The 13,182-nt window shown below is 35.2% G+C and overlaps 1 protein-coding gene across 1 annotated transcript in view; it reads left to right on the forward strand.

Moving 5' to 3' along the window:
• LOC120628447 (protein I'm not dead yet) overlaps nt 1-12,368 on the forward strand; it is a 67,519-nt gene extending 55,151 nt beyond the window's left edge. The window contains exons 8-15 of the mRNA XM_039896826.1: nt 414-539; nt 1,371-1,485; nt 2,958-3,049; nt 3,571-3,671; nt 4,619-4,711; nt 5,755-5,948; nt 7,105-7,242; nt 7,637-12,368. Coding sequence (XP_039752760.1) covers nt 414-539; nt 1,371-1,485; nt 2,958-3,049; nt 3,571-3,671; nt 4,619-4,711; nt 5,755-5,948; nt 7,105-7,242; nt 7,637-7,924 — 1,147 coding nt within the window. The 3' untranslated portion in view covers nt 7,925-12,368. The remainder of the gene's footprint in view (nt 1-413; nt 540-1,370; nt 1,486-2,957; nt 3,050-3,570; nt 3,672-4,618; nt 4,712-5,754; nt 5,949-7,104; nt 7,243-7,636) is intronic.
• The last annotated feature ends 814 nt before the right edge of the window (nt 12,369-13,182 follow it).

Here is a 13,182-nt window from a genome sequence, read left to right on the forward strand (position 1 = left end):
GTGTGAGCGCTATGTAGGTCAGCTAGTTCACCCTTTAGCTGGGAGTTCTTGGCAAGCTACCAGCAAAGTCGCGCTGCTAACTTATATACCGGTGCGGTGCGAAACCGCGCAGAAACTGATTAGGTTTAATATAACTGCTATACCCTAACAGGTTCGCCCTCTACCATCTTAGACTGCATCAGATTATATTGCAGTCAAGGCGTACTTCGTAGCGGAAAGTGGAAAAAAAAAATTGTCACATCAGCTTATAGTGCTAAATATAAAAGTGGCGCTTTGAAAGATAATATACTGCCTTAATAATACTTATGTACGAGAGAAATTATTACAATTACATAAAAAAAAAAAAAATTTAATTAAAAAAAAACAGCAAAATCAGAAGCAAACTTGCAGCAATTTTTTTTTTGTTTTTTCAGGGAATTCCCCGAAGTGTCTGGTTCTGTGGATTTCTTCTGGTTTATGGCGTACAGTACACCTCCCATGCTGCTCATGCAAATCCTGGTGTGGGTGTCTCTACAGGTCACTTACATGGGTCTCTTTAGGTGAGTATTCAGTTTTTTATGTACACGGTAACACGAAAACAAACAAACATTGCATACAGGTGCTTTGCGAAAGTCCATATATTAACGATACGCAACGAACAGAAATTATGTGACGCAGCGAAACTACCCCAAAATGGCGGCTGACAATCCTCCGACAATGGAACAATTTCTTTTTTTCTTTAGATATTCAGTTGGATTTTTAAATGTTGTATGTAGATAAAAGATATGTAGCAGCAACACCAAACTGTATCACCCGATTTTGTCATCATCGGTATTCTAAATTGCTTGAACTATAGAAGAAAGTTCACAACTTATTCATAAGAAAACGCACGCACTCGTATAGATCAAAAGTAGCGCACGCACGATAACAACTGGATTTGATTTTTTTTTGCAATTTTTGATGCCTTCTAGGAGTTGACAGTTTCATCGTGAACTAAATTTTACATTTTGTGTGTAAGTGAGTATAAGTGCTTTCACCTACACTTTGTTGAAAATCAGTATGTATAGGTAATTAAAAATAATTTAAACACCCAGAATATTCAGTACATAGTAGTAGTTCTTTTTGTCCAATTATTTATAATTAATTAGCAAGAATAACGTACTTAAAATCATTGATAGAGTTTACTTAGTATTTTTTTTCTATCGAGAATTTTTTGCTGAACTAAAGTAGACAAAAACATATAGTCAGAAATATAGTTATCTTCTTATCGCTGAGAAAAGCTGTGCTCACGAACGCACGCACGCACTCGTCGCACGCACACAAACGCATGCAAGCACGTACATTTGAACTTAATTGTTTTCGATGACTCAATATCCGCATTTTATTTTCAGACCCAACAGCGAAGCGGCAAAGCGTGTGAACAAGGCTTCCTCTGGTTCCTATAACACAATGAAGATCATCAAGGAGCAGTACAAGGGACTTGGACCAGTTACTTTCCATGAAAAGGTTATTTATTATCCCTACTAATATTATAAATGTCAACGTAAGTTTGTTTGTTACGCTTTCACGCAAAAACTACTTTACTCATGAAACTTTGTACACATATTCTTGGAAGGGTTAGAAGTAATATAGGATACTTTTTATCTCGACATTAAGTTCGGTTCCTTTGGGAGAGGGGATGAGTGTTTGATTATTTTAAACGATAACTCCGACAAATTATAACCGATTTAAATAATTATTTTTGTACTATAGAGGTTATAATATGAATTTAATTTTGCCCAAACTGTGGGTGGAGATAAAGGACAGAACTCCTCAGCGGACAACAGCAAACCCCTCATTTAAGGCATAGCGATACTGAATACTTTAATTTCTTTTAGATCTACAACAAAATTTAATGCCACATCAAAAAACAAAATCAAACGCAGACGAAGTCGCGGGAAAGAGCTATTAATATATAAATATATAAAGTTAAGAAAATAAAAAACCCCTGACTTTCAATATACTGTTCATTATTATACTAGTCAAGACCTTTCATTTATATACCCATATTGAGGGAGTTGCGAAAAAAATATGTAATCCGCTATTTTTTGGGGGCGGCCACCCTGCACCGATTTTCATTAAACATAGCTGAGAACACTCGCGGCTAATTTACCTTTCAAACAAAACCAATGAATTTTATAAAATTAATAATTTAGTGTAGGTAAAAACACTACTAAAAATTAGGTTTTTTTTTATAAATTTAGTGTAGGTAAAAACACTAATAAAAATTGTTAAAAAAAAACAACGAAATTAAAATATCCTACAGGGAAATACGATGCCATCAACACACACAGACAAATATACTCGTCGTTTTTGTTTCGGGGGCTAATTCAAGACACATTATGAGGTTTAATACCAATCGCCTCAGGTTGATGAACACAGGCACTTTTGTACTCCTTGCATGCAGTGGCGTGCACAAGGTTTTTGACCAGGGTATGCATCAAAAAGGAGAATGGCATAAAATCCTGCCCCTTTATGAGATATACAAAAATGTTAGGGTAGGCAGTGCTTTTGTGCTTGTATGAAGTGCACGCCACTGCTTGCATGCCCTGCGAAGTGTTGCTTTTAAAGACGATGGTTTCCACTAACCATCAGGTGAGTTATCTGCTAGGGCCGTCATATATTACAATAAAAAAAATCATTGACGGCTTCCCTCAGGACGTCAGCTTCTCTCAGGATGAGAATGGTTTAGGTCGTAGTCCACTACAATGGCTAAGTGCCGATTGGTACTTCACAGGCAGTGCGGGTTTATTTGATTGCTTAAATTAAAAACGCGCATAACTCCGAAAGTAAGAGTTGCGTAGAGTGGCTCCCAAAAGGGAGCCGAAACGAGGGGGGGGAGGGGAGGAAACGGCCGAAGTCCTAACCACTAGATTTTCAACGCGAATAAGGTTTTCTAATTGAAATACGGTTGAAATATGTTTAATTTTTCTTATCAGGCTTCCGGGCTGCTTTTCATCTTGGCCGTATTCCTGTACATCTTCAGGAAGCCCGGGTTCATGAACGGGTGGGCTGATGTCATCACTACCATGTAAGTTCTGCAATAGTTACCGACTGCTGAGATTCTTGTCGGCTTCTTGTCGGTAAAATCTGCCTTCCGAACCGGTGGTAGATTCACTACAAACAGACATAGTTGAAGTTCCAAAAGTGCTCTCAGCTCTAGTATAGTACCGGTACCGGTGGACTCAATAACTGTTTTTGACAATTGACGAACCCCCTTCTTCCACCGTCTCAAAATCTCAACTCCAAAATGCTCAAGAATGAAACTGCAAAATTATTAATTCCCCGAATAATTTACATTTAATTTGTCGGTCGATTGGCGCAGTGGGTAGCGACCCTGCTTTCTGCGTCAAGGCTGTGGGTTCGATTCCTACAACTGGAAAATGTTTGTATATTTGTATATTAAGTTAAGTATTTATATTTATGTACGAGTATATTATTCATAAAAATATTCATCATTTATCTTAGTACCCATAACATAAGCTACGCTTACCTTGGGGCTAGATGGCGATGTGTATATTGCCGTAGTATATTTATTTAATTACTTTTCAGGAAAGTAAAGGATGGCGTGGTGTCCATTTTCATCGTAATCCTTATGTTCATTCTCCCGATGTCCATGGACTTTGTCAAGTTCTTCTGGTCGTCCGCCTCATGTAAGTACACTGTTTATTTATTTAAGCACAAATAAAGAATTTATTTATAGAAATGCATTGAAGTAAAAAAAATAGTATTTTAAGAAAAACATTTGATCCCAGGTAGATATAGCCTTTTTTTTTATTTTGTTGACGGGAGGAAATCTTAAAAGATACCCAATTCTCTGTGGGAGAATTTGGGTTATGTGAGATTTCTACCCACTGAAACCCCCTCGGTTGCCAGCCTCAGTACATAATGGGAGGCTCCGGGATCTCCTAGGAACGCACCGGTAGGTAGATATAACCTAACCCAACCTTTTTTTTTTGTCGTGGTTGGAAAGCTTTATGGCTACCCCCGTCCATTGGGCAGGACGGAGGTTATGTGGGATGGGGTATACCCGAACTAAATACCACCACGGCTAACCTAACCTAACCTAACTTAGAAACGGGCTTGCCACATAATGTCGTATCTGTAAAAAAGAAAATAAATTAACAAACTGGGCTCAGTTTGTGAAATTTTTAACTTACAACTGTTTAGGCTTAGTCTTAGCCTACGTCTTAGCCTACCTATCTGTCAGCCAGCCAGGAAATTGTTTTACATATTATAGATTACTACGTATAAAGCAAAAGGAAGTTCTTTCAATCTGTACATAAACTATAAGTTTCTCGTGTTTATGTCTGTGAGTCGGTTTGCGTATACTTGCGTGTTGGGAGTCTTGTTATCTATGTTTGATGAAAATCGATCCAAGATGGCCGCAAGCACAAAATGGCGGATAACATGTTTTTTCACAACTACCTAAATTAATTTAATTATTTTTAACCGGACTTACTTCAATGTTGTGTATACCTGAGTGATAACTGTACTCGGACTATAAACTATAATCTAAGAGTAATAATTAATAATAATGCAGTGTAATGATAATAATGTCGGGGGTTTCGAATTTTTGATTTATATATTTTTCCCATAGATGAAGAACTGGCCAATTCGAAGCCGTCTGCTAGCGTAGTCACGTGGAATATTCTGAAGGAGAAAATCCCATGGGGTCTGATGTTCCTACTGGGTAAGTTCAACATGGTTTTTTTCTTAATTTATTTAGATGTAAGGGGAATTTTCTAAATATTTTGGTCACCAGAACCAATAAGGTACTAACCCGGAACATTCTGGTAAATTTAGTGTCTGATTTTGGTAAAACTTAAACCCCAAGCAACAGGCTATCTTAGATTCACCAATCAGCCCTACAGATGGCGCTGGGGTCCGTTAGTACATAATATATATATTTTAATTAAAATGATATTTAAACCACAAGCATTCTTCTTCCGCGTTTACTACGGTTTTTCTACAAATCACGTTACGTATTTCTGGCTAAGGAGCTCGTGCCCACAAATCGACCGAGCATAGTTAATAAGTTTAGTTTTAATGTTATAATAATTAATTATGTAACACTTACATTGATAAATTTGTATCAATCTTAACATACTTTTATTCTGTACTTTGCTGCGACCCCAAAATATAAGTAAACTAGCCCGCGACTTCGTCTGCGATGACTTCAGAATTGGGTCTATCGCTTCGTTCGTTAACAATTTTTAATCCTTCCACGGGAACTATTTGAGCGATCGGTATAGAAAGTAACTGTCCTTTTCCATAGCAAAGGTGACATACATACCAAATTTCAAAGCCCGCGGCTTAGCTCGTAAACAATTTTTAATTTTCCCCCGGGAACTTCTTAAGGAATGCGGATAAAAGGTAGCCTATGTTCTTCTCCGTCAAATGCATGCATGCGTGCATGCCGAATTTCATCCAAATCCGTTCAGCCGTTTTTGCATAATTGAGTAACAGACATCCACACTTCCACATGTATTATATTCGTAGGATAAATCAAAACCTTACAGGACAACGTCATCTATCAACAGTTTCCAAAATTCATTGTATGTGAGCGCCATCTACTATCGTTTGAATGTACTTCTGAGAGATTTATTTTTTGGTTGGTGGTAAGATCAACAAGGATAATACGCTGTTAAAAAGTTATGTTAACTGTTTATTATTGTTTTATATAAGCGTTTTCTTTCAAAGACCGGATATATTAAAGTTTCTCTCCTATTTCAGGCGGTGGCTTCGCACTGGCGGAAGGTAGCAAGGCGACAAAGCTCTCCTCGATGATCGGCTCGTCGCTCAACGGGCTCAACGGGCTGCCGCCGTCTCTGGTGCTGCTGGTGGTGGTGCTGGTGACGCAGTTCATCACGGAGTTCACCTCCAACGTCGCCATCGCAAACCTCATCCTGCCCGTGCTGGCCAATATGGTGAGCTATCCTCAATGGTCCGTTTATATCCTATATCCTCAATAAGCGGACCCGTCGTCCTTTACGGCTAGCGTAGACGGCTGGCGCAGTGGGCAGCGACTCTGCTTTCTGAGTCCAAGTTAGCTTATTTCATTTTATTGTATTGATGGAACTTGTGTGGCATCCTTTTGGGAAAGGATTGGTAACTCTAACAATAGAATACTCAAGGTCGTCGGTGAAGGTATGCCAAGTTAGTTTATTTTATTTTATTGTATTGATGGAACTTGTGTGGCATCCTTTTGGGAAAGGATTTGTAACTCTAACAATATAATACTCAAGGTCTTCTGTGACGGTATGCCAAGTCCTATTTCAGACTAAATTACTGTCTGTTCATCGGTTCAGGAACAGAAAAAAACCCAAGATCCTTTGACATCTGAAATAAGTTTATTAAATATTTCAGTTAGATCTAAGATTTTATGAATAATTTTAATTATAGATTTCTTTGTATAATAAAAAAGCTGATATATGGGTTTATATGCCTCTAATAAAAAACTTTATTATTATTATTAGCTTTTAACTGCAAACTCACCTGGTGGTAGATGAAATTGCAGTGTAAGATGGAAACAGGCTAACCTGGGTTATATATAATATGAAGAGATGTCGCTAAAAAAGTTCAAAGTATGTATTTAACGTAAGCTTAACGAAAAGTCTTATTACAATATAAAGGTTAACGTAACTGATGAAAAAGCTTGGGTGTGAACTGGTCTAACCAGACTTGCACTTCCAATTATTTTCAGTGACAATGTGAGATGGTGATAGCAAAAAGAACGACCGGCTAAGTTTGTTGTGGGCTTCTTCTTAGAGCAGGTTGCATTTGTAACCGTCGTAGTTTTAGTTTTAAGTTTATCATCTCATTACCAAGAACACATTTTTCACATAATGTACGCATGATAAATGTCATCTACTGTAGATACTTGAATAAATATATTTTTGACATAGACTAAGACCGGCAACCCATTGCAGTTATATTGAAAACAAAGCCCTATTCGTTTTATACGCGACATCGTACCGGAACGCTTAATCGCTTAGCGTCACGTCTTTGTCGGTGGGGTGGTACCTAGACCAGACTCACGATAACGCTTTTTCTTTTTTTCTAATATCTCTTTTTTTCTTACAGGCTCGCGCCCTCCATATGGATCCCCGCTACCTGATGATCCCGGCAGCCCTGGCCTGCTCAATGGCATTCCACATGCCCGTCGGAACTCCGCCCAACGCGATCGTCGCTGGTGTCGCCCACATACCCACATCCAAAATGGTAAGTGCGGTATCGGATAGAACCGCCGTCAACATCTTCTATGATCAGGCGTCGGAGCGAAACGTGCGTAGACAGAACATTGCCGAAGATCTGTTTGGTGTGACGAATTGAAGAAATTATAAATAACACCATACAGATTCTCCAGATTTTCGCGGTGTACAGAAAATTAAGCTTATTTTTCATAATATATGGATTTCCGCAAAGTAACGCGTGCTTCTATCCAATAGACATTTAATATACTAGTTTTTAATAATTAACTTTGGTCTTTAAATAATAGTTTGTAATTCTTGCACGCCCAAAAAGGATACATACATTGGGACTTCATAACATATTATTATATCTAACCTTGCCTGTAATATGCAATAAATGATTTAGAATTGAACATTTATTCCAGGCGATCGGGGGGATCGGCCCAAAAATAATAACCACCCTTATCGTATGGGGCGCGTACCCCACGTGGGGTTCTCTCATCTTTAAGCCGGAAGACATTGCGGCCTTGGACAACTCCGGCTCAACGTCCAATCACAACAAAATGATCCTAAACTGCGACGTGCAACCGAACAACCTGGACTCCAAGACGCCGTTTGCCTGCATTTCGCCCGTAACGAAAATCGCCAATCAGACCCTAGCTTTGCAAGTCAGTAAAGGGTCGTTCACTTGTAATTATTTCCCTAAGAGCTAGATGATTTTTTATAGGGTATTTGATTGTTCCTCAAGTCACTTATGAACTGTAAACTCGAAATATGCAACGTGTAAATGAAAACCGAAATATTACGTCTCTGAGGCTTATTTGTGGAACCGAAACTTTAATAGTTTTTTAGCCATGGAAAGCCACTGCCATAGTTAAAATAAAGTGTCACTTATTTAATCTATTATAAAGGTACGCGTTCCGTAGCGTTGGTACTATGCGCGTGTTGGTCTTTCATTTTCAAAAGAGTTCTCATTAGTGAACACTTCAAATGTTTTGAACTAGTTCGTATGGAAAAATTAATATACTTCTTTTGATTTAAATTTTTTAAATATACTTATGCAACCTTCAACAATATTTCTTTATTCGGTTACACGTTGTATAGAGTTACAAAAATAATCGTTGATATAAAAAACTCTTGATTTAAATCTATTCCAAAGTGTATGAGCGTCATTTCTGTTGATATTATTATAGTAAGATGTAGATGTGCGTATGTTACAAGAATACAGCTCAAACATATGTATTGGGTGTTTTATAAAACACCCCATAGACTTAGTACCGAGTATAAGGTACTAAGTCTGCCATGCACAAAACATAAAATTATTCATAAAATATTAATTAATAAATGAATAAATATTTTCATGTTTTCGAATAATGCTTACTTAGTACACCCATTTAAAACTGATTTTCCAACTGTTTGCAAAACTTATGATACTTGCGTATACTCATGAATGTACAAGAAAATCACGACACTTTATTTTACGATATTTATTAAGTTATTTTATATCAACGAATTTTATATTTTTTTTAAGTGTGCGAAAAGATTGTCAAATACGCTAGTTAAATTTTGAATAGAGAATGAATGGAATGACTGGAAGCGATGCCATCGCTTGGTGGGTCCAATACAAAGTGTTGCCAATACACAAAAAAAAAGTATTTACTGTATTACCATAGTGCTAAAGATTTTCTTTTGTTTTGGTAGAATTTTAATAGTAAATATATTTACCTGACTTCCAGATTAACGGGAGGGGATCTAAATCAATAATTTATCATAGACATATATATAATCTGTTTTAAAAGTTTGTTTCATAGAGAAGAATAGTTATATATGTATTTGATATAAACACCAAAAGTATTTTACCTTTACCACAGAAAGTCCAATGTTGGATATAAACCTTTTGTAAGAACTTCCTAAACATGGAACGGTTCTGGAGCTATTGCGCCCAGAGACTCCAAGGAATGCGTTTTATGTAAAACATGTTTTAGAGCCAAAACGTAACATTTCAAAAAGTTTATTTAGATGTAGTTTTTTAAAAACCAAACAATGGAAATATCTCAGCACTTTAGCATTTGCTGTGTTCAAATGAAACAAAAAAAAGCATTTACAATATTTTTGTAGTACTTTTTATATCAACGCACTAAAAAAACCCAGTTCTTGCTGGTGTACTTGTGACACATTATACCAACATTACCAAAATATATACATTTATATATCCGGAGTGACCTTATGATGCGGGTGCGGATTTTTAGATTTTAGATAATATTAATGTTTAGTGTATTTAAAATAATATTGGCCATGCTTATTTTGGTGGTCTTTAGAGTGGCTTGGATTTATCTGCGTATGCTTTTTTTTATAAAATTATCTAAAATCAATAAATATGGACGAATTTGAACGTTAATACAAAGAAATAAGGTTCAATTCTATTAAAGGAGTGTGAAATCTATGGTATTGCCCGAATATTTGAAAAAAAAATATTGAACACTATCCAAACTTTAATTTTTAAATGTTAAGGGCATTTGCATTCGTAAATGCACACTAAGTTAGTGGATATATTGCATCCAATGACTTATGCCCGTTTTACTATAATTAATCTATCCGTAATCTAAATGTATTGCCACGCAACGCTGTTATTGTAATAAAATATCCATACAATTTTTAACAAATTAGAACTTTGCTAAGCAACTTATATAAACAGATTATAGACAGATGGTGTATAGAAAACGGACGTTAAACAACGTCTGACTGGCAGATCAGCAGAATCAAAATTTAAAGTGATGGATACAAGTTCATTTTCAGAAAAAAATGCCGTTTTTGGAAGCGATAAAAATATAGCCGGCACTTTCTGTACAGTTCTGTTAATACACAAAGTTGCATTTTCATAATAATTATTTTTCAAGCTTATATACTATTAAAAGTTGGTTAACAAAAGCTTTGTACTAATTCTAAACACGTTAGTAAACTATATCATTCCTATGTTTGTTTGTATTTACATACTTAATGCGTTATTTGAATACTTGTAATATTGAGTTGAAATATTCACATACATCACCAGTGCCAATGATTGGAAAGGTCGAAAAGTAGCTTCAGCCAAATTAAAAAAAAGCGGAAACAAAAAATCGTATATAATATCATATTTATTATCTGTATATTTATAGTATCTGTTATTTTTTAAAAGCTACTCATAACTAAAGTGTACCAAAATAAATGTCGCCATAGAGTAAATTATTTTTTAATAATGTATTTTATATTATAAAATTAAGTATGTTCCTAGTTCCCATTATATAATGCAGTTGGGTTATAAAATATCAACAACCTCTTAATGAAATCAATCATTGGTATATTTCGAACTGTTTTTGCATAGGAAAAAAAATTACGGCCTACTAAATTTTCAGAGGATTTTATGTATTCGGGATTTAGAGTACCAAATATTCAGACAATACAAAATTATAAAACTTAATATAGGATATTTTTGCCTATATGAAACCATCAAAAAGTTGTTTGTCAAAAATTACTAGTAAACTGCGAGTTTGATAACTATAACTAACTTACAGATAAGAGCTTGTCAGTATTTTTAAATTACTCTGTATATTTAATGTTACGATATTTAGCAGATCTGACGTGTTTTATAAATCAGAATTAATATTTTACAATGTGATAATTATAATATTACTATAATATGTAATTTGGAGGCGTTGTCAGTAATTGACAAATTGGTATGTGGTTAAAATTTTATAGTAATTTTTCATATATATCAGAAACTACGGCTAACACAAATATACAAAAAAAAAAATGTAAAAAAGTCACATTTTTGTGGCCTAGACGTAAGTCAACACAGGAAAAAGTTATAAAGTACTGTTATTGTTTCACATCCATTCTACTAATTTCGCAATAACGTTTTGGAGGTATATCTTCAGATAACTCAGAAGTATTTAAGTAGGTGCCTCGAAAAAGCATTTTTATTTTACCACCTGGGTGCCACGATCACGCGCCATCTGAAAAAAATACTTAAGCTTCCAATTTTTTATTGCCATCATAAAAAACATTAAAGATGGTAGAAAATTTTGGCGATGGTAGAAAATTTTGGCGATAGTAGAAAATTTTGGCGATAGTAGAAAATTAATATTTTATGCTATGGGAAAGCGGCGAATTTAAGCAATTAGATAACTTGCTTTAACGGTTAAGGAAAACATCGCGAGGAAACCTGCATGGGTTCTGCATAATGTTCCCAAAGGCGTGTAAAGAAGATTTTGATATGGTAAAGAATGAAATATCTCGCTATCTATCTCGTACGTCATTCAAAGTAAGGCGTGAAGTTAACGTAAATCGTTAGCATTCCTTTTCAGTCAACAAAATTTAGTTTTCGAGCGGTTATATGAAAATTGATATTTTTCACTAAAACTCCGGTCTTTAAATTTAATAAAGTTTTACCTGCTACAATATAAACTGTAAATTAGATACACCAGAAAATACAAGATTCGTTATTTTTAATAAAAGGACCGTTTTTAAACTTAATAAATTATTTATATGTTAGATTAATTGGCGCATTATTTTTATATAAAATAAATTAAACTACGTATTTTTGTGTGTTGTGGTATTGGAATAAGTATGATAAACATTGTGCATTTTATTTTTAATTCTATACAAAAATAGATAGTATAATTCGACAATGTTATATTTTTACTATTTTACAAATGAAGGCTTGTAATTAATACTATAAATTTTAAAAAGGGCTAGACGAATAGGGAGGCTAATTAGCCAAGTTGTCGTACCGCTTTATCTACCACTTTTTGTATAAAATTGCTTACAAGTTGTCATTTTAATTCTCGTATATTTAATCCCAGCAAATTTACCTACCATTTACATTTATGTAGCAAATAAGTATTTTTTATCGTACTTTTATAATATTTATACAAGATTATTGTAATTCTCATTGAAATAACTGAATGATGTTTTGAAAAAAATAAACTAAAACAATGCATTTTTGTGTCTATAAATAAGATATTTAGACCTTCGATGCGTCTGAAAGTTGTACTCATCATCGTCATCATATCAAGATAGACGTCCACTGCTGGACGTAGGTCTTTTGTAGGGAGTTCCAAAATCCACGGTTCTGTGCCGTTTGGATCCAGCGGCTACCTGCGGGCGCTTGATGTCGTCTGTCCACCTCGTCGGGGGTCGACCAACGCTGCGCTTACCAGTTCGGAGCTGCCATTCCAGCCCCTTGGGACCCTAACGTCCATCTATGTGCCCGGCCCATTGCCACTTCAGCTTCGCGTCTCGTTGAACTATGTCGGCAACGGTGCTTCTACGAATCCCCACATTTTGGATTTGATCGCGAGAGATACTCTGAGCATAACTGTCTCCATCGCTGAGTGCCTCTGAGCCTTCTTATGAGGGCCCATTAGAAAGTTGTACTAATTCTGTTTTATCTGTGCAAATATGAACTAAAACCAAATTGACAAGTGTAAAGGTAGTGCTATTGTGAAAATGATAGCATTACCAATTTGTGACTTGTTAATTTAGAGTAACTTAACTGTTTAGATAATTATATTACTGTATGTTTCCACAAAATAAATTAATAAATAAATATAACAGAACTAGCACTAATATTTTATTTTCTGTGTAAAATATTCCATTAAGATTTAGAAGAATGTCTATTGGTACTTTTGATACTGCGAATATAGTGTTATTTTAGTATTCTCCGAATAAATGTTCTTTTTATTTGTAAACTGTAATGTCGCCATTATTGTAAATATGATGCTCATTTGTAAATAGCGGTGCGAAGAAATATTGTATTGTTAGTTATTATTATGAAATAAAGAGTCGTGGAAATTATTGGTTGTTTTTTTACTTCTTCCGTTTTAGTGCTTTTAGTACAATTTTCTTGTAGCTCTTTAATGTATAGACCACATAAATATAAATTCTAGCGCAAGGTCAGCTGTGTACAAAACTTTAACGCCTGTCAATTAAG

The sequence above is a fragment of the Pararge aegeria genome, chromosome 12 (assembly GCF_905163445.1).
Source record: "Pararge aegeria chromosome 12, ilParAegt1.1, whole genome shotgun sequence".
Lineage (NCBI taxonomy): Eukaryota > Metazoa > Arthropoda > Insecta > Lepidoptera > Nymphalidae > Pararge > Pararge aegeria.